This window comes from Bos taurus, chromosome 1 (assembly GCF_002263795.3).
Source record: "Bos taurus isolate L1 Dominette 01449 registration number 42190680 breed Hereford chromosome 1, ARS-UCD2.0, whole genome shotgun sequence".
Classification (NCBI taxonomy): domain Eukaryota; kingdom Metazoa; phylum Chordata; class Mammalia; order Artiodactyla; family Bovidae; genus Bos; species Bos taurus.
In genome coordinates, this window is record NC_037328.1 from 3561445 (window position 1) to 3583295 (window position 21851).

A 21851-nucleotide genomic window follows, 5' to 3' on the forward strand; every position below is an offset into this window, starting at 1 on the left:
GGGAAGACAAAACAGAAGACAACTTGTGTGAAGAACCGTGAGCAGCTGGGGAGGGGCGGGGGGAGTAGGTGAAGAGGCAGGAGAGGTGGGCAGACCCTCAGTGGGGTGCAGGGCCAGGGCTGAGGCTGGGATTTATGCTGATGCTCATGGAAAGCAGGGAAGGACACAGGCGACTCGTGAAACCAAAAATCATCTTGGCAAGTGCTCGGTTGTTTTCTTCTCCCCCCTGCACCTTGTTGAATTTAAATTTAGGGCCTCTTGGGGCAGTTGGTGGAAAAACGACAGAAACAGCGGTGGAAAGTGAGACCCCCAAAGAATCACTGTGTATATATCCCAGAGCTGATAATGCATGCTCATTAAACACTCAAAGGTTATGTCATCAGAAAGGGACCGTGCAGACGGTAGGAGGGAGACAGGTCATAAGAGAGCCGTTTTAGAAGCTCAGTAACTCACATGGACCAGACATCGATTTTGGGGCCGTATTTCTTCCTGGCAAGGAGTTCGGGAGCGGCGTATGCAGGACTGCCACATTGCGTGCTGAATGGGTCGGAATGGCCCAGGATCCCTGCACAGTTGCTCAAACCAAAGTCTGCAAAGAGGAGGACAAAACCGGCTCAGATATAGAAAACCATGGACATGAACAAGGAGGGAGGTTGGGGGGAGGCAGCGGGAAAGGAAACATTCTCTGGGGCTAACACATCATTTCGCATCCACCAGGAAACCCAGCAGCTGTGAACCGTAACCTCTGGATATGGGTCTCAAGACAGAAGAATGTCAGGCGGTGGTTCCCCGGCCGAACTGGAAATATTTTCTAGCAGGGCCTCACAATCAAATCCAGTGAGAGCTAAAAAGTATGCTGAACCAAAACATATTTTCATCAACTCTTGGGTTATGAGTCATCCAGGAAAACAAGACAGGCTTGCTTGCTTTCGAGGACTAAGGCAGGAGGAGAAAACGAGCCAACAGTCCCTGGAGTCAGCCTGCTGGCTTCCAAGTGGCCAAGGGGGTAAGAGCCGAAGGAAGATTGATATTCTCTGGCGGGTGTCGGTGTCACCCCAGATGACACGCGATCCCACCCGATAGAGTTGACTTTTTTCAGCTGAATGTTTTCATTGCATGCAAGTCTCTTAAAAAAGAATGTTCCCAATGCATGAGGCAACATATGGTGATTTGAAGAGAGGGGGAAAAATACACCCAGTGATTTAGACAATGCCGAGTGTTGGCTGGGGAAAAAAAAAAAAAAAGGCCAGAAAAATAGCAATGAGAAGTAGACTAAATGACCTCTAGCAATGATCCACTGCTTGGATCCTGGGTGATTAAGGCAGGGGGCAGAAGAAAGAAGCACTCAGAGCATCTAAAGCCACGCTGGGCCCATTATGCCCTCTGTGCTCTGTTTAATTTTGATGTTACAGATAGGGCAGCTGACAGGTCATTAGAGAGCAGTTAGTGTCTGGTCCTCATCTGATATCATTCCTCAAACTTTGGTGAGTGCAGATTTAAGATCATGCCTCCTCCTTTGAACTTCAACGTAAATATTTACGGTTCTGGTCCCCAAAGAGAAGACTTGGCCCATGGGGCTCAGACAGAAAGGGGCTGTGGTCCGAGACAGGCTCCACGTGGAGGGAAAAAAAAAAACAAAACCTTGCACTTTCTCAACTGGCAGGACATACATCTAACTTCTTGTTTTCCTTCACGCTAACACGTCTCCACCTGCAAAGCCGTGGCTCTTGTGAAAGCTATAGGGAAGCTCATGAAAGAAAAAACCCACTGGGGGCCGGGAAGGCAGAGTTGTGAGTCCATGAAGTTACTCACACACCACGGGTCAAGATACGCCACAAACATTCCCCCCTACGATCGTTGGGTTAAGCTGTACAATGAAAGAGCATTTCTAAATAGAACCTCATCCAGGCAGAAAACACATCAAGGCTCTGAAGGTCACCCAAACTCTTCAGCTGAAGCTTGGAATGAAAAGTCAGAACCCAAATCGGGATGGGCAAACCCACCAGGAGCGCTGCCTGTTCACACACTTGACTCTTCTTTTGTTTGGGAGAGTTTTGTTTTCTCTCTCTTAACCTCTCTCCTCCTGTCTTCCTCTGCTCCCTACTCGTCCACTCCCGCCTTCACAAACAGGAGAACAAAAGGCCCCTATTTGCTTTCCCTTCAGCCCAGCTTGCACCAGGAGGCCCTTTTGGGGGCCCCACAGCTCTCTTGGATTCGTGTTTTAGGAGGAGATCTCTGTTCTAGAGACTCTGAGGGCCCCTGCTCTCAGGCCCTACTCTGTAGTATCACTGAAGTGGGAGAGCTGGGAGGTGGGTCAGAAGTAGAAAAATGATTCCGAGCTTTCAGTCGAATGACCATTTAAAATTCGCTGGTGGCCCAGTGGTTGAGACTTCACCTTCCAGTAGAGGGGGTGTGGGCTCAATCCCGGGTCAGGGATCTATAATCCCACATGCCTTGTGGCCAAAACTCCAAAGCATAAAACAGAAAGCAACACCGTCCATGGGATCACAAGAGTCAGACATGTGTTAGCGACGAAACCACCACCACCGACAGGGCAACAAATTCAATAGAGACTTTAAAAAATGGTCCACCTCAAAAAAAAAAAAAATCTCTTAAAAGAAAAAAAATTTCCCAAAGGAAATTTAAGGAGACAATCAATGCATACAAAGCACCCACTATGGTAAGATGGAGAGACAGCACCATGGAATAAACATATTTACTGGGCCAACATTTTAAGAGTAATTTTATAAATAGTCATGTTAGAGACCCAGTCTCCTGAGAACCCATAAACTAAAAGTCTCACTTCCTGATCTCTGAGGGTTCCATTAACTCCTTCAGTTTACTCCCTCAGCTCTTGATTCGGGGCTACAACTAAGTGCTTGATCTTAAAAAAGGGCAGGGATGGGGAGGGGGGAAATAAGAGACCAGATTCCTCACTTGCTCCCAGGCAAGCTTGTGAACACTGGCGTCTGGCCTTGTCTTAAGCACACTTTCAAAAAGATAAATGAGCCGAGGTCTGTGGGACAGAGAAGATAAAATCTACATTTTAAGTGACTTATGTAGACCTGGCCAAAAGGGTTTAATGTAAAATATATTGTAGAGAAATAACTAATGTGTTTCACATGCACAACTGTAATTATTAAAATTTCACACATATGCCTATAATTAGAATTGTGAAACTAGGGGCAAGTTCACCTCCCAGTAACGTCACACGGGTCTGCCTCAATTAGATTTGGTATACACATAAGCCAATTATCACTCAGTTTTCTGAGAGTTATGAAATGGATCTCAAAAAACACCCAAACAAACGCTGTCTTGGAAAACTGACATGCAAAATCATTTTAAGTTGTGGCTGTTACCCTTTAAGATTATACTAAACTAAAAACATCAGACTGCTTTCTTTTTTTAAAAGGGGGAAAGGATCCTAATTAAATAAAATCTTATTCCAGTTAATTCTAGTTAACTTGAACCGTGGCTTACATGGCTTAAGTAAATTTATTTATATCAGATTATTTCAAAGAAAGAGAAACTGTTAAGAGAAAATGGTAATAGCTATAATCAACCTTTGAATAAACAACTAGGTAATTCCTTTGAAGGAAAGGTTCAAAGGGCTTTCAAGTTGCAAGAGGGCAGCTGTAGAGATATTTGATCCAAATTGCCTAACTCAGAAGCAAGAAAACACCTAAGACACTGGGCTTGCTTTGCCTCAAACATCTCCCTTCTTCTCCCACCTACTCTGTATGAAAAAAAATGATGAAATGCAGATTCTGCTAAACAAAATGCAGTTCCCAGTTGCCCTCTGGGATGGCATAATGTCTCTTTCCATTCACACGTTCATTAGGGCTCTTTGGTTTAGCGGGTCAGGAGAGAACGGGCGCCAAGCGAGAAGTTCTAACAAAGGGACACCCAGTTATCAAAGCCTCCTTTGCAGCTGTTTCGGGAATTCTGGTTCCTGACCCCTGGTTTCTGACATGGCCCACTGTGTCCAGATGAGCTACAATGCCTGCCTGGGTACCAGTTCAGAAGCTGCCAAGCTAAGAGGCGATGACTCTGCCTAAAATGGCTTCTGGTATCTAAAGGGTCCCCCTACCCATCTCAGGAGACCTGTGGGCTCTAATGTAGGTCTGCCATGTGTTCATCTTATTTGTACAGGTCTCCTCTAAGAGGGTTTATAATGTGGCCAGTGTGTGTGTGTGTGCTCATGCGCCCAACTGTGTGCTGTCCCACGGGCTCCTCTGTCAGGGGATTTTCCAGGCAAGAACACTGGAGTGGGTTGCCATTTCCTCCTCCAGGGGATGTTCCCAACCCAGGGATCGAACCTGCATCTCCTGCATTGCGGTCAGATTCTTTACCCCTGAGCTACTGGGGAAGCCCAGCCAAGGTGTGAGCTACTTGCAAATGTACCCACAATTTACAGAGACTGGTTCTTCCAGAATCTTCTCAGCAGTGGAAAGGTCTGTGCTTTTCAACACTCTCCCCTCTCACTGTTGATTGTCTAGGGCTATCACTTGAAGGGAAAGAAGCAAAAACACACGCAGGGGCAGAGAGAGAGGCAAAGTGAAGGGCAGAAACAGCATGGGGGTGCTGGGCGGGTAAGGGGACCGCCTGGCAGTGGCCTACACTGTGCTGGGGTCGCCGGCCTCGGCACAGACAGCGCACAGGGGAGTGGGGTGCGCTCGTTCATACCATAATGGACACCCAGCCTTCACACCGTCTGCTCTCTTACACACTCTGCAGCTTTAGGGCAACTCTGTGACTGTTCCCCACACATTTTCCAAAGACAACTGCCAGGTCACCCTGCCAGGGAACCCACAAAGAAATCTCCTTTCCTCCATTCCTCACCCCCCACCCCCACCAGGACGTGTCTTTGTTTAATGCTGCAGACCTCGGAAACCAGGAGCAAAAAGACATCCTGCAGACATTTCAGAGTCTGCCTTGTTTAAGGCTGCTGTACCTGGCTCTCAGGACAACTCAAGTGCAATAGTAAAACAATCTGATTTAAGGAGGAAAAAAAATTATTTGATCATCCAAGAATCTTCTAAGAATACATCCTAACACATTTGAGTCAGTTCTAAGGAAGTGGATGAACCTAGTGGCTATTATACAGAGTGAAGTAAGTCAGAAAGAGAAGGATACATACCGTATATTAATGCATATTATGTGGAATCTAGAAAGATGGTACCGACAATCCTACGTGCAGGGCAGCAAAGGAGACACAGATGGAAAGAACAGACTTTTGGACTCTGGGAGAAGGAGAGGGTGGGCTGAGAGAACAGCACTGAAACATATACATTACCAGACGTAAAATAGATAACCAGTGCAAGTTTGATGTGTGACGCGGGGCACCCAAAGCCAGTGCTCTGTGACAAGCTGGAGGGATTGGGTGGGGGTGAGGGGGTTCAAGATGCAGGGGACACCTGTATACCTATGGCCAATTCCTCTTGATCTGTGGCAAGAATCACAGTATTATAATTATCATCCAATTAAAATAAATAAAACCCGAATACATCCTAAAAATCCCTCGGGTCGGGGCGGGGGGGGGATTGGTTTCCTCTTAATTGTTAATGTCCTAATAACGGGTGTATTTATCAACACCTGTCAATGATGCTTAATCACCCAGGCCTGGAGTGCCTGGCAGCCTCTTGCCTGTTATTGGGTTGGAAGCCATCTGGGATCCCAAGGAATATAACTGGTCATTTGAATGATGTGTTTTAGAGAGTCTGGAGATGGTTTTCAGTATTTGCCAAACAAAATTTCCTTCTTGGGTACAAAAGCTAAAATTCACAAAGTTCTGTTAATCCTTCTCTTTTCTTCTAATAGAAAGTCTTTTCAAGCCCTCGAGGCAGAAGAAATTACTTGCACTTGGGGTGGGAAAAGAAAGAAAGGAGTAAAAGATGGGGCTAACATCTGGGTGGAAACATGATGCCCTGTGATTTTGCCAAGAGCAACCACACAGGTAAACAAAAGTAGAATATATCTGGAGAAGAACCCATGGGATGAATTTGCTTACGGACCCTTAGTGGTGAATCAGTTATGATTCACTCCACCCTGGAATTTCCTCCTGATTGGCACAGACCTCTAAAGCAGCCCTCTGTTTCACTCTGTACCATTATCCGGTACTACGGGGCTAAAGCGAAGACATGAAAAGGAGGAGGTAAGCTGCATTCCCTATTATTTCAGTGCCCCTACATTCACTGAAAAGTGGAATAAAGCATGGCCAAGCTAAGAGCAGCATTTTTGAACCAAACTATGTTCCCCTTTTCTTAAGAAGCTTTCAGGTGAATTCAAGTAAAAAGAACCCCTCCACTTAAGTTCAGCTCCATCTGAATTAACAGAGAAGCAAAGTTAGAAGAATCCTAAGAACATGTTTTATGTTTAAATTATTCAAAACCATGCTTAGATGTTGCAGGTAAAAGGAGATGAACTAGAAGTATTGTCTGGGGATTAGAAATAGACCATGGTAATTTTCAGTCAGAAATAAATAACTGAGAATTGACAACACAGCACTTAAAGGATAATCTTGCTTTAAAAAAAAAATCATACCTATCAGCTTGATATTATTGTCTTCATCTAGCAGCAAGTTTTCTATCTTCAAGTCTCTGAAATAAACAAAACCATACAACATTTCAGATAAGCACTTGAAACAGTGGAATAACATTTTGCTTCCGAAGGGAAACGAACTGTTGAGAGCCACTTTGAACCAACCCATAAGGCTTGCTGCCAAAACTCACACAATCAATAAGTAAATATTTATGAAACGTGATATACGTAATTGCTGCAGAGTCAAAAAGCTAAAGGATTTCAGAGAAGACAGAGAGCAAGGAGGGCAGAACCAATCAGTTTCCAAAAGAAGTGGGGCCAGAGTTGAAACTTAGAAGTTAATAAAAGCAGGAGACAGTAGAAGACATCATTCAAGACAGGCACTGCCAGAACAGTTGAGAAAATACAAATGGGACCATGTTTTCATGAGTTGGTGAGCAAAACCAGCCAGAGTAAGGAATATTCTGGCAAATAGTTTCTTTCTTTTTTTTTTCTCTTAATTGAAAATATGATTATCAGTCCTACAACCTTCATACTTGGAGCCCAAGTGAAGTGAAAGTCACTCAGTAATGTCTGCCTCTGCGACCCCCAGGACTATACATTCCATGGAATTCTCCAGGCCAGAGTACTGGAGTGTGTAGCCTTTCCCTTCTCCAGGGGGTCTTCCCAACCCAGAGATCAAACCCAGGCCTCCCACATTGCAGGCGGACTCTGTAGCAGTTGAGCCACCAGGGAAGCCCATGAGTTATCCACAAATTGGCAAGGGATAATAAACTATTTTGCAAGCAGCTATTACGGTGGACAGAAAAATAGACCCCCAAAATGTCAGGGTTCCAATCCTTGGATATGTAAACATTACATAACCAAAGAGAACTAAGTTTGCAGATGGAATGAAGATTGCTAATCAGACGATAAGTGGCTTTTGATCACGGACACTGAGATAACTCGGGAGGTGGGAGGGAGACACATGCTCCAGGTCATGCCGAGTGTGAGGGGTTGGTGGTACCTGTACAAGCTGACTGTCAGCCCCTTGAAGGTATGAAACATTCTGCCTTGCTTACCACTGTGCCCCAGTACCTTTGCACATTCCGTAACCCTGTAAATACCAATGAATCTATATTATTAAAGAGATCACTTGGGATTCCGGAAGAAAAAAACGTGGGTGAAGGTATAAGCCATCTATGTCAATGATCATGAGCACCTTAAGTTGCAACCTGTCAGCTCAGACACACCATGAACATTAAATGTGTGAGCATATAGTTAGTTCCCTTCTATATATACACAAAATGCTTTTCCCCATTGTTTTGAAACACAGCATTCTTGGTCCAGCTTTTATGTTCACACTTCTGAATACAGACATAGCCAAAAGAGTTATTTTTGTCCTCTTATCTCTATTGTTAGGACTAGAAGAGTATGGTCATGATAAACAAAAATGGTGACTGATAGCGAGCGGTTCTTGGAAGTGCAGAGATGAGGGGAACAGCACTTGCTAGAACTGTAGAGGCCCAGGGAGCCAAAGTGCCCCATGGGGACAGGGGTTTACAACTTGGTCTCAGCACTGCCACCTCATCCCGTCTTCCAAGAGTGGCCAGAAATCTGGATTCAATCCCAGTTTTTCAACGTTGGCAACAAATTCACAATAACAACCACAGAGCGTGGGCCAACCTTACAGGCAAGATCCAGCCTACAGACTACCGATTTTCAACCTCCGTTTGGGAGGAAGCTGAGCCTTCAAAGGACATGAGACGCCCAGGGAGAGGGCAGAAAATGAGGCGCCAACATGCTGGCAGGAACAAGGACATTCAGAGCCAGCTAAGAAGGAACAGTAGGGCAAGTACTGGCACAGGAATGACAAAAGGGCAGCACTTCAAGATGAAAAGTTAAGGAGTGGAGTGCAGGAAAAGATGAGCTCGAAACAGTCACCTCTGGATTTCAAAACTGGAATCCTTGACCCTTGCCTTGTAGCCTTAAGGCTGAATACCTGAATAAGAAGGGAGCATCTGGGGAAGGTAGATAGATGGTCCCCAGTCCACGTGTGGGCTTCCCAGGCGGCTCACTGGTAAAGAATCCGCCTGCAGTGCACGAGACTCGAGTTCCATCCCTGGGTGGGAAGATCCCTTGGAGAAGGAAATGGCAACCTACTCCAGCATTCTTGCCTGGGGAATCCCATGGACAGAAGAACCTGGCGGGCTACAGTCCATGGGGTCTCAGAAGAGTCAGACACGACTTAGCAATTCAACAACAACAAATCCAATGGGAAGAACTGTACACATGCCCTTCGATTTAAATAAAACCATACACTCAAAAAACTGTACCAGTCTTTAAAAGATGTCACCTATGTTCAAATGCAGGGTAAACCCTCCCCCATCACCACCATATAAAGTGATCCTCCTCACTTTTCCAACGGGAAGACTCTGCCCCTCAGAAGGTTTTTTGGAAAATACAAATTATAATTTTTAGAAATGCAATGAAATGATAAAATGACTATTTACACTATTTATCTATGAAGCTGCACCATCTTATTTCAGAGCATATACTATCATCTTAACATAATTACTTTAGAAATATTGTTCCCACGCCCTCACATCTTATTGAAACAATTTCATTCAGACTCGTGGCAGGCAAGAGCAGGAGTCTCCAGTGTAATGCTGGAGTAGGTTGCCATTTCCTTCTCAAAGGGATCTTCCCGACCCAGGGATCGAACTCGAGTCTCGTGCACTGCAGGTGGATTCTTTACCAGTGAGCCATCTCAATTGACTGGATGTTTGAGATAAAGCACCATTCAAATCTGTATGTGATGTGCTTGTTGGAAATATTATCCCAAGCCATTTAAATAATAAGAGCCCATTTAAAATCTCTATAAGTTATCCACTGAGTCAATTGATTTTAGAGTGGTCTCACAAACTCTCACCACTGTGAGTCATATCCCTTTTAGCAGCTGTTATTAAAGCCACGCAAAATGCCATCGCCTCCCTTTCCATTGGTTCCCTCAGACTTCTAGAGTTTCCAAGGCCATCGGTGAGTCAGGTCAAGGTTAACTAGTATTTTGCTGTTGAAAATAATGGAGACTGTACCCTGATACTATGAGAGACTTTGCAAGCATTCTGTAAGGCACTTCTTCCTTCCTGAAAATGAGAGACTATGTCTTACCCTTATATTCAAGCATATATGGTAATTCCCGGCCACTTGCACGGACTCACAAAACAATGTGCCAGCAACAGTCCAAACTGTGAATTCTGTGAAAACTGATTATAAAGCAGCAGCACTATTTTAGTCTAAAAGAGGGCCACAGTTTATTTCCAGCAAAATTAAACCTCTTTCCCTGGGAAGCATGGAAGCCACACGAAGGCATTAAAGGAGAAACTTGGTTCAGAACAAATATTATGAAGAAAAACAGCTTAAAGAGGTGAGGACAAAGAATGCAACTGCCAAGAACAATAAAACTAAGCTGGATAACTCTGGGGCCACAAAATACCAAGGAACAACCAACCACAGTGATTAGAAGAATGATATAAATGAAAGGCTAAAAATAAGAGAAGATACAGAGGAGAAAAAAGGCCCACTTTTAAAATAGGGGAAATGTCATAAAACCATGGTAGAAAGTATAAAAATGTAATTATTACGCTCAGTCATGTCCAACTCTTTGAGACCTCATGGTCTGTAGCCCACCAGGCTCCTCTGTCCATGGAATTCTCCAGGCAAGAATACTGGAGTGGGTTGCCATTTCCTTCTCCAGGGGATCTTCCTGACCCAGGGGGTGAATCTGGGTCTCCTGCACTGCAGGCAGATTCTTTACTGTCTGAGCCACAAAGGAAGCCCCCCAAAATAAGAGGAGATGTAGAAGAGAAAAAAACCCACTTTTAAAATAGGGAAATATCATAAAACCAGGATGGAAAGTATAAAAATGTAATTATTAGGCAAAAGGAGGAAAATGAAATCAGTTTTTCTTTTCACCTGTTGCATCCCCTAGACACCCACCCCAACCCCTAGGAAAAATGCTCACAGCAAAGCTGGTTAATGGCCATTTACCCATACCTTTTCATCAAGGTTTCTAAAATATTCCAGTGACAACCAATCGAACTGCCCAAAACTTTCATGATTAGTTAATGGAAAGTTAGGTATATCAGTCTCCACCCAGATCAATGTATTTAATCTACCCAAATGAAGGGAATATTCAACCTCTTTTGGCTTTATTTCACCTCCTGATTTGTCTTTGGAGGTTTATCTACAAAGAAGAAGAAGACTTTCCTTCTGGCTCTAGGGAAAAAAGGCTCAAAAATAATATTTTAAAACGTCATTTTACCCTAGGATATGAATGTTTACAGCAGCTTTATGCCTAACTGTCAAAACTTGGAAGCAACCAAGATGTCCTTCAGTAGGTGAATGGATATACTAACTGGGGGGCATCCCAGACCATGGAATAGTCTTCAGTCATACGAAGAAACAAGTTATCAGGACTCCCCTGGTGGCCCAATGATTAAGATTCCAACTTCCAACACAGGGGATGTAGGTTTAATTCCTGGTCAGGGAACTGAGACCCCATGTGCCTTGTGGCAAAAAAAAAAAAAAAAACAACATGAAACAGAAGCAATATTGTAACCAATTCAATAAAGACTTTAAAAAATGGTCCACATCAAAAAAAAAAAAAAGTTTTTTTAAAGAAGAAATGAGTTACCAAGTCATGAAAGTCATCGGAGAACCTTGCATGCATGCTCAGTTGCTAACTCATGTACAACTCTTTGCAACCCCAAGGACTATAGCCCAGCAGACTTCTTCGTCCACGGGATTTACCAAGCAAGAATACTGGAGTGGGCTGCCATTTCCTTCTCCAGGGGGTCTTCCCGACCCAGAGATTGAATCCAAGTCCCCTGCACTGGCAGGCAGGTTCTTTACCACTGAGCCACCAGGGAAGCCTGGAAGACCCTTGGTGGTAGTTTAGTTGTGTCCAACTCTTGTGATCCCATGGACTGTAGCCTGCCAGGCTCCTGTGTCCATGGGATTCTCCAGGCAAGAATACAGGAGTGGGTAGCCATTTCCTTCTCTAGAGGATCCTCCCAACCCAGGAATTGAACTTGGAACCGTAAATGCATGTTTTTAAGTGAAATAAGGTTGTCTGAATAAACTATGATTCCAACTCTATGACCTTCTGAAAAAGACTGTAGACTTAAAAAATGTTCACAACTTAAAAGTTGAGAGTTATGTTTTAATCGGCAGGAATTTTTAGGACTTCAAGCCCAGGAGGAAACATATCAAATAACCCTGAAGGAACTGCTCCAGGGAGGTGAGGAGGAGAGCTAGGTTATGTAGAAGTATGTGACTACCTACAAAGGCAGGTAGTCTGAACGTCAAAAGATTATTATAAATTAAAGAAAACCAGCTGTCCCATGTTAAGGAATTTAGCACCTTGCGGTGTATGGGAAGAGCAAGAGTCTGGCCTCACTGAACTCACTCCTTTGATAAGCACTTCCAGTCTCGGGGGCCAGGGATCCTGTATTTTCACATCTTGAGGGTCCTCAGGGCTCACTGCAGGGAGTGGCTGTGGTCTGATGGCTACTAGATGGCAGCTATTCTTTCCTTCCTGAGTTCCCTCAGGGCTCACTAGCTCACCATTTATGATGGCTGCAATTACTGATGTCTGCGACATCCTTTGTTTAGTGATATGGCAGGAAATATTCCATTTCTCAAGAGAAAACTACAGACAAGGAGAAGATCACCAGTTGCCTGAGGTTGCAGAAGGAGGGCTAGAATGTACAGGTAGAACACATTATTTTAGGGCGGCAAATTTATCCTTTATGGACTTCCCTGCCTGCGAATGCAGGAGACTCGGGTTTGATCCCTCGGTCAGGAAGATCTCCTAGAGAAGGAAATGGCAACCCACTCCAGTATTCTTGCTGGATAATCCCAAGAACAGAGGAGCCTGGTAGGCTACAGCCCACAGAGTCACAAAGAGCCAGACATGACTTGGCGACTAAACAACAAACGATTCTGCACACTACAGTGGTGGCCAGATGGCACCACGCATCTGCAAAATTCATAGAGGGCACAGCACGAAGAACACCCTAATGGACCATGCAGCCTGAAGAAACCGAACGTAAACTGTGTACATTACTTAACAATAATGTATCAATACTGATTCAGCAATTGTAGCCAATGTCCTATACTATCACAAGATAGAATAGGGAAAACACAGGGAAGGGAAATGGGAACTCTTGTTCTGCATGATTTTTCTGTAAACCTAAAACTCCTTTAAAAAATTAAGTCTATTAACTTTTTCAGTAACACTTGGATATTTTCCCCTTCCTAAGAGATCAGTACTAGGAATGCTATGCCCCCCTCCCGCCAAGCCTCATTCAGGATGTTCCCTGTGGAGCATCCTTACCACCTGAAGTTAATTATGAGTCCATTCAGCACAGCGGGCCACTCAGACCCTCTGCCCAGCTATTCAACAATGACTCTAAAGACCATGAACGATCTCGTGAGGCCAAAAATTGAAAGATAACTTCTTGAATAATAAAAGAAGGATAAGGGGATTTCCTGATGGTCCAGTGGTTAGAACTCTGCACTTGAACAACAGGAGGCAAGGGTTCAATCCCTGATTGGTCTACTAAGATCCTGTAAGCCGTGTGGTACAGCCAAAAAAAAAAAAATTAAAAATTAGAAGGGTGAATTTATTCACAAAGTTTTAGTGTTAGCATATTACAATGCACCGTGTGTGTGTGTGTGTGTGTGTGTGTGTGAGCCACTCAGTCATGTCCAACTCTTTGCAACCCCACGGACTATAGCCCACCAGGCTTCTCTGTCCGAGGAATTCTCCAGGCAAGAACATTGTAGTGGGTTGCCATTCCCTTCTCCAGAGGATCTTCCCAACCCAAGGATCAAACCAGGGTTTCCCACACTGCAGGCAGATTCATATATATATATATATACACACATATACTGGCAGGCCTCTGTAACCCAGAAAACCTCCCCATGGTGCATGTGAAAAGCATGGTGTTTAGCTCCATCCCAAGAGCGAAATATCTGTCTGTATTCGGTGTCAGGTCTGTGAGATGAGAGGGAAGGTCCTGACAGCTGACCAGTTTGCACCTGACGATAAGGCAATGCTCAGTTTCACATTTAACAGCCCGTGATGGGATCAACCACCTTGCAGAGAAGAGAGAGACGTGGAGGGCTCTTCCTCCCGACCTGCAGTGGAACAAGTTCCTCTCTGTGGCCAGCTGACTGCAGGCGGTGTGAATGAGTTACTGAAAACGCCAGGGAAGGAAAGAAAGTGGTCCCTGAATGGACAGGAACTGGCTTTCCCTTGACCAGTAGGGCTTCCAAGAGGACTCGGGACAAGTAAGAAGCGGGACAGGGCGTGTGTGGCGGAACCGGCGATCAGGACAGTGCTGGGGGGCTGGGGTGGGAACGCTGTGTCCTGGCAGCAAAGGAAAGCAGTCGATAGAGGCCCTTTGCCCCAGCAAGAGGGAGCACAACCCAGAGGCTTCTCGGCCCTTCTCTGATGACTGAGCAGTCCCAGGAGAAATGTCCGGTGGGGCTCCTCATGGCATCCATCCCACAAACCCCGCAACCGCAGACCCAGCACTGGGTCCGGTTGGGGCGTTGGGGGGGGTGGGTAGGCATTTTTCCAGAGATTGAGAGGAAGGCCCAAGGGGAGAGCCCTAATCACCAGCCCTTTGTTCTGGGTTATTTCAAAAGCACAAGCTCCAACAGGCCTGACTAACAATTAAAGGTTCGCCCACAGGCTAGCAAGCATCCCTCCCCCTCCACACCCACCCACCCAAAGGCTCCTTTAAAGGTATCCCGTTCAAGATGGTAATCTCTAAGGTTTGGAGACAGGCCACGAGGAACTCTGCCCTCCCAGACCCAGGGGGTGGAGGGGAAGACCCTGTTGCCATAACAAACAAGGGGGTCCTGGGGCGCCCTAGGGGAGGGGAGGTGCAGCTGCTGGGGAGACAGGGCAAGGGAGTGTGTGTGCACGCAGGCTTGCAAGGGGAACACATGCTCGTGTATGAGAGTGCGCGTGTGTGCAAGCACACGTCTGTGTGTGTACGTTTGCCTGTGTGCACATGCACAAACATGCTTCCCAAATACCAGGATGACAGGGCCTTACCTCACGAGGCAGTGAAGGTCAGGCCTCTAACGAACCCCAGGCCTAAAGAAGAGAGCTCGCCCGTGGGGGGCCACTCAGGGCTGAGACCCAAGATGAAAGGGAGGAACTGCTGCTGCTGCTGCTGCTGCTGCTAAGTCGCTTCAGTCATGTCCAACTCTGTGCGACCCCATAGACGGCAGCCCACCAGGCTTCCCCATCCCTGGGATTCTCCAGGCAAGAACACTGGAGTGGGTTGCCATTGCCTTCTCCAATGCATGAAAGTGAAAAGTGAAAGTGAAGTCGCTCAGTCATGTCCGACTCTTAGCGACCCCATGGACTGCAGCCCACCAGGCTCCTCCGTCCATGGGATTTTCCAGGCAAGAGTACTGGAGTGGGGTGCCATTGCCTTCTCTGAAAGGGGAGGAACAGAGGGGCATAAAGCAGAGGCTGCCAGGGAGGGGAGAGGAGGTCAGAGGGCTGTAGGCGGGGGACAGGGGAGAGCTGGTGGAGGCCTAGTGTGGAGGAGGGGGGTGAACCTGGGCCAGGACGGCAGCCTGAGAGTAGGGCAGACAGGCTCCAGAGGTCCGGGGCTCGCGAATGGACCTGCGGAGCCGCCCTGGAAGAGTCACTTAAACGCTCTGAGCTCCTGATTCTTTCTTTGGAAAATGGAATCCTAAGAGGGGCCACCTGGCAGGGCTGACTGACAGGCAAGGATGACAGAAACAGGCCCTCGAAGCTGCACCAGCGCTGACAGACACAAGGTGAGGCGCCGGTGCGGCAGGGGAGGCGACGAAGCTAAAGGTTCTGAGACACAGTGAAGGGGAGACTAGAAAACAGATTTCAGATAAGCGATTCCCTCGGTGATAAGCAGACAGTTGTTGCTGTTCAGTCGCTCAGTCCCATCCGACTCTTTTCGACCCCACGGACCGCAGCACGCCAGCCCTCCCTGTCCTTTGCTGTCTTCCGGATTTTGCTCAACCTCATGTCCATCGAGTTGGTGATGCCCTCCAACCATCTCATCCTCTGTTGCCCACCCCCCTTCTCCTCCTGCCCTCAATCTTTCCCGGCTTGGGAGGCAAATGAAAGGTCAGATAGAAGGGGCCCAAGACAGGAGATGGGGAGCCTGGATCAGACTCAGAGAGGACTAGGTCTGGGGGAGAAAGTTGTGCCTGCGGAGACGGCCACAAGATGGATCTTAGTAATGAGCTAAGAATAAAGCATTCAAGAAAAGCACATAACTCCCCAAGGCAACAGGCATTTTGCAGTGAACAAGAGTTTTTTTGTTTGTTTTTTTGTATATTTTTTTAGTTAGGTTTTATCATCAAAAGCGCTGTATTAAAACCAAATGTGGGAAACGGGAAGGTGGTTTAAGAGGGAGGGGACATATGTATACCTATGGCTGATTCATGTTGCTGTGTGGCAGAAACCAACACAATATTGTAAAGCAATTACCCTCCAATTAAAAATAAATAATTTTTTAAAAACCAGATGATTTTTTAATCTTTGACTTCTTTATAAGATGAGCAATTTGGTTAAATGCAAGAATAATGTGTTAAGCATGTAACCCGATTTATTTATTCAAAATGAAACCTTTATTGAATTCCTACAATGCTCCAGAAACAAATTCTGCTCATACAATGGAAGAGCTATTCATTCACTACAAAGATGTCACCCAACAAAATGTGACCTGGAAACTAAATAAAATGGAAGTCAATGAAGAAACACCCTTAAAATTCCACAGAGAATATGGAATATTCCAGAAAGAACATGAATTGGAGACCAGAAAGCTTCCATCCCAGTGCTAACTCTGACACTAACTGTATTCATTCAATTTCCCTTCACTCATCCAACAGAGTCTTACTGTGTCTGAACTGGGTTGGGCGCTGGGTTGGTCTGTGCAAAAGCCAGACAGGAAACAAGCCAGTTATCTTGTGAAGCTGAAGCTGAAGCTCCTCCAATACTCTGGCCACCTGATGCGAAGAGCCAACTAATTGGAAAAGACCCTGATGCTGGGAAAGACTGAGGGCAGGAAGAGAAGAGGGTGGCAGAGGATGAGATGGTTGGATGGCCTCACCGACTCAAAGGACATGAGTTTGAGCAAGCTCCTGGCATTAGTGAAGGAGTTAGTTGTGTCCGACTCTCAAAGAGTCGGACACAACTTAGCGACTGAACAACAGCAATCTTGTGAAAAGTACTTGGAAAACAAAATAGAAGGCGCTGGGGAGTCTATGACCAGAGAAGGGACTCCTGCAGGAGGTGAGCTTCTGAGCTGGGACCTGAAGGATGAAGACAATTCAGCCGAAGATTTCAAGAGCCTGGTGGCTCACCTGGTAGAGAGTCAGCCTGCAATGCAGGAGACCTGGGTTCAGTCCCTGGGTTGGGAAGATCCCCTGGAGATGGGAATGGCTACCCACTCCAGTATTTTTGCCTGGAGAATTCCATGGACTGTATAGTCCATGGGGTCGCAAAGAGTCGGGCACCACCAAGCAACAACACAAGCAGAGAACAGCTCTGGGGCCTTGAACGCACAGGACTCGGCCTCCACACATAAAACGAATGAGGTGGGCTCAGTGGTAGTTACAGCATACATATCCTCAGTACTTCCTGAGGGTCTCGAGCTAAGCACTTTAAGGAATTGAGTCATTTAATCCTCACAACAACCACATGAAGTGGATAATCCCTTACCCTATTGTGTAGTTCCGGAGAGTGAGGCACAAAAGCCTGAGAGATTTGCCCAGTGCAGCTTTTCAGAAGTAGACCCAGAACATGGATACAAGCAGTCTGGCTTAGAATCCACACGCTGACCACGGTGCAACCCAATCCACAAACTTGTCAGGCTAGAGCTTTGTGAAATCCCACATTTTTTATCATGTTTTCTCAGTCCCCATTAAACAAAAGAAACTTTGATCTATATAACCAGTGTCTCCAAATATGTGCTCAGGCCCTGGGATCTCCAATAGTCCCCTCCCCCCAAGTAAAGCAGAAGTCACCCCTCTCTCATCCGCCTTCCCCTCTCTCCCCTCTCCAAAGGAAACCAAAAAGGTAAAAGAACTTCGTAAAACCCCATCAGCACAGGTGGGATCTGCTTCTTGTCAGGCTTACGAGAACAAAGAAGGGTCCCCTCTCTTGCCCGGCATTCCTCAGAGTGCAGAAGGCCCCTTCCCAGCCCTGATGAGTGACTGGGGTCACGGCTCTGGGAGCAGCCGTGTTGACACACGGACGCCTGGTCCCTTTGATCACGCATCTCTCTCACTCCCAGTCCTGCTTGTCTCTTCCTGCTTAGGGATGGCGGTATTGTATTACCCGGGTATGTTTTGTCTGTGCAGCTTGATTGGACTTTGTTATTTTGAACAAACAGTTGAATCTCAAATGAGCCTCTCGGCATCAGCATTTCTGATGATGGATGTTAAGGTCGACGCTTTTTGTATGATAGAAAAGTCATCAGATGTTGGTGTGAGCCCAGTTGAGAAAAAGAAAAATGGGAAAAAAGAAACCCTTGTTAGAATTTAAACCCAAAGTTATCTCAGGCAGTCCTCAGAGGGTGTAATGAAGATGTGAGGTCCACATTCTAACTTTGCGTAAGTGAACAACCCCACTGCTGCAGCAGATGACATGAAAGGTGTATGGCAGGTCTTTTTTTTTTTTTAATAACCTTACTTATTTTTGGCTGTGCTGGGCCTTTGTTACTGTGAGAGCTTTTCTCTGGTTGTGGCGAGAGGAGACTACTCTCTAGCTGTGACACGCGGACTTCTCACTGAAGGGGCTTCTCTTGTTGGGGAGCACACCTCCAGGGTACCTGGGCTTCAGTAACTGCGGCACGGACTCAGTAGTTGTGGCTCATGGGCTCTAGAGCACAGGCTCAATAGTTGCGTTTCGAGGGTTTAGTTGCTCCGCAGCATGTGGGATCTTCCCAAATCAGGGCTCAAACTGATGTCTCCTGCATTGGCAGGCAGATTCTTTACTACCAAGCCACCAGGGAAGCCCAGGTTCAGTTTTAAATGAAGTCCTCTGCCAGCTAAGGAAATCTACTTTACAGACGTTTGGTTTCCTTTTTTCCCTTCTACTTGTAATAGTTACATGATTTTTAAAGAGTCACTTCCTTTAAAAGATATTTAAATAGCTCTGGATCGATAATTAAATATTTAGATTTAATTTCACAGGAAATGAGGGCTCTGCCAGGCATTAAGCTGATGATGATATGACGATACAGTATCAGACTCATCAGGAACTATGCTTTTTAAAGCAGCCTCTAACATACATCACCTAAAGCCCTTTAAATCATATAACGTAGCCACCAAAATTCATCCTAAATCCTTTTGGATGATCCAATCTGTTTGCTCAGAAATCTTCCCACTAGGGACACCAGGAAATCTCTGAAATGCTATCTAAACTCTCTTCCTCATTTGAAAACTCTAACCTCGAAATATGCGTGTATGTTAGTCCCTCAGTCGTGTTCGACTCTTTGCGACTCCATGGACTGTAACCCACCAGGCTCCTCTCTGTCCATGGGATTCTCCAGGCAAAAATACTGAAGTGGGTTGCCAAGGGGATCTTCTGAACCCAGGGATCAAACCCAGGTCTCTTACACTGCAGCCAGATTCTTTACCATCTGAGCCACCAGGGAAGCCCAACCTTGAAATAATTTATGAATTCTTTCCACCTCTGCAGCATAAAGGAGACAATTCTCCACCATTAAAAAAGGCTACAGTGTATTACCAGATTATGGCTGCTAGAAGTGAGACACTCAAAACCTTTGAAAATTCAAGACATTCCAGATATAGCCACCCAGGAATATATTGGAAACAGTTTCCTGTGATGTCTCCACCACCTAATCACCTGTGCCCACGTGCGCTGACACTCATTAAGGAGATTTCTAGAGGAGAAAATGAAGAACTCCTCCAAAACGGCACCTGTATTTCCAGCCTTCCCTAACTTCAAAAGATCTGAGCCTTTGCCACTACTGGCTGATGAATATATTTCCGAAGAGGTAGGGAACGAAATGGAATGCCGGAGATCAGAGAGAGAAAAAGCGCACCCTCGTTGCTATCAAAACATTATTAAATGCATTCCTTTGACGTTCTGACAGTAATTGCGCTGAGAAGGACTGGATTTTGTTAAAATTACTTTAAAAGGGTTGTTGAGAATTTCCTGCGGGAGAGACCAGCAAGCAGTGCACAGCCTTCGCTGGCTTTCCCTTTGTTGTCCCGGAAGCTCCGAGCCGGGGCGCATCTGATTTTTGACAGCATGAAACCCGTGTAATAACACCCTGAGTCCCTCGGAAAGCTCCACCCCCAGTTCTCTTTTCCTCCATGACCAGCGGAGTGGGTAACCCAAGCTGATTCATTCGCGAGGTTTCTGCCTTTGTCGTCTTCATCACCAAACCAGGCATCCTACGATCATCATGTACCCCATCGTGGCAGAGCTCTGACACCGCAGGTTACACAAGGGGGTTGTTAACAGCCAAAAATAGGGTTATTCACTTACAATTTCTGAATGTTCCCTTCCTTGCTGATCAAAACTCAGAAGAGTTCTGATGAATCGTGATTTGTTAACAGTGTGTCTGACTAAAAATACGTTCATGGAGAGATTTTCTTACCTTAGCCAGGAAATGATCTGCCTGAATGGGGCCTGGCCCCAAGGCTGGCTCCTCCCCCCAGTGCCCCTTCCCCGAGCCGGGGACCTCCCCCCTCCCCCTAGTTCCCCCCCAAGCCCGGGACCTCCCCCCTCCCCCCAGGTCCCCTCCAAGCCCAGGACTTCCCCCAGTGCCCCCCTCCCCAGCCCGGGACCTCCCCCCTCCCCCCAGTTCCCCTCCAAGGCTGGGACTTCCCCCTCCCCCCAGTTCCCCCCAAGCCCGGGCCTCTGCCCCATCTATGTCCCCCCACCCCCAGCCTGGGGCCTCCCTCCAGTGTCCCCCCTGTACCAGAGACTTCCCCACAGTGAGTCCCAATCTGATTGGGACTTCCCCTCAGTGTCTCCCTGCCCCCTCCACCAAGACCTCCCTACTGTGTCCCAGATTCAGGCACAAGGGGCAGAGCATCCCTGGCCAAGCCCATTGGTACAGTTAACTGAAGGAAGCCACTCATAAAAGACCATGTCTTGTTTCCATTTATATGCAAGATCCAGAATAGGCAGATCCACAGAGACAGACAGAAGACTAGTGGTTATGACCAGGGCCTGGTGGGAGGGGTGGGAATGGAGAGTGACTGCCAGTGGGTACCCGGCTTCTTTTTGGGGGTGATGGCAATATTCTAGAATTAAGGCAGTGAGTATAGTTGCACAACTCTGAATATACTGAAAATGACTGAATTGCACCCTTTAAAATGATAACTAATGGGATGTGAGCTGTATCTCAATACAAAATTTTTAAACATATGTGTGTGTATATCTATATAATTCCTTGATCTTGGTTTTTTAAATGAGAATCAATTAAACATGAGCCCTAATTTTTCTCAACAACCCAGAGTAATTATGAATTATAACTCCATGAAGAAGTATGCATTTATCGATGAAGTCAACACTTTTTCGGGAGGAAAAGAGGACACTTTCATTTTTTTAAATTTTACTATATTCTATTGACCTTATTTTCGGAGAAGGCAATGGCAACCCACTGCAGTACTCTTGCCTGGAAAATCCCATGGACGGAGGAGCCTGGTAGGCTGCAGTCCACGAGGTCGCTAAGAGTCGGACACAACTGAGCCACTTCACTTTCACTTCTCACTTTCATGCATTGGAGAAGGCAATGGCAACCCACTCCAGTGTTCTTGCCTGGAGAATCCCAGGGACGGGGGAGCCTGGTGGGCTGCCGTCTATGGGGTCGCACAGAGTCGGACACGACTGAAGCGACTTAGCAGCAGCACTGACCTTATTTTAGTCTAGCACTAAAAGTCGGCCCCTAACACCAACAGCAACACTGCCAAGAATTCTGTCTCCATTCAGTTTGCTTGCAAAGTTCCTCCTCAGGAGGGAACAGGCTATTCAAAAAAAAAAAAAAAAGTTTGCTTTTCATAATTATTTGCAAGGTTAGTTTGGGAACAAGGTTAGTTAGTTATGGGGAACAAGCCTCACTTTCAAAGGCAAGTTCACAATTCATGTAGTGATTCAATTCCATTGAATAAAACAGCTATTAAGCAACTACCATATGCAAAGCAAATACAGTGAAAGCACCATCAAGCACTGCTAAAAAACAGTCTCATGCCATCTTAACGTTGATGCTTCTTTC

The 21851-nt window shown here is 46.1% G+C and overlaps 1 protein-coding gene across 1 annotated transcript in view; it reads right to left on the reverse strand.

Annotated features, from left to right (window-relative positions):
• Positions 1–21851, reverse strand: part of HUNK (hormonally up-regulated Neu-associated kinase) — a 131263-nt gene that overhangs the window by 62468 nt on the left and 46944 nt on the right. Inside the window, exons 3-4 of the mRNA XM_002684590.4 lie at positions 6544–6599; positions 454–589 (exon numbers count right to left, since the gene is read on the reverse strand). Of these exons, the coding sequence (XP_002684636.2) occupies positions 454–589; positions 6544–6599 (192 nt within the window). The remainder of the gene's footprint in view (positions 1–453; positions 590–6543; positions 6600–21851) is intronic.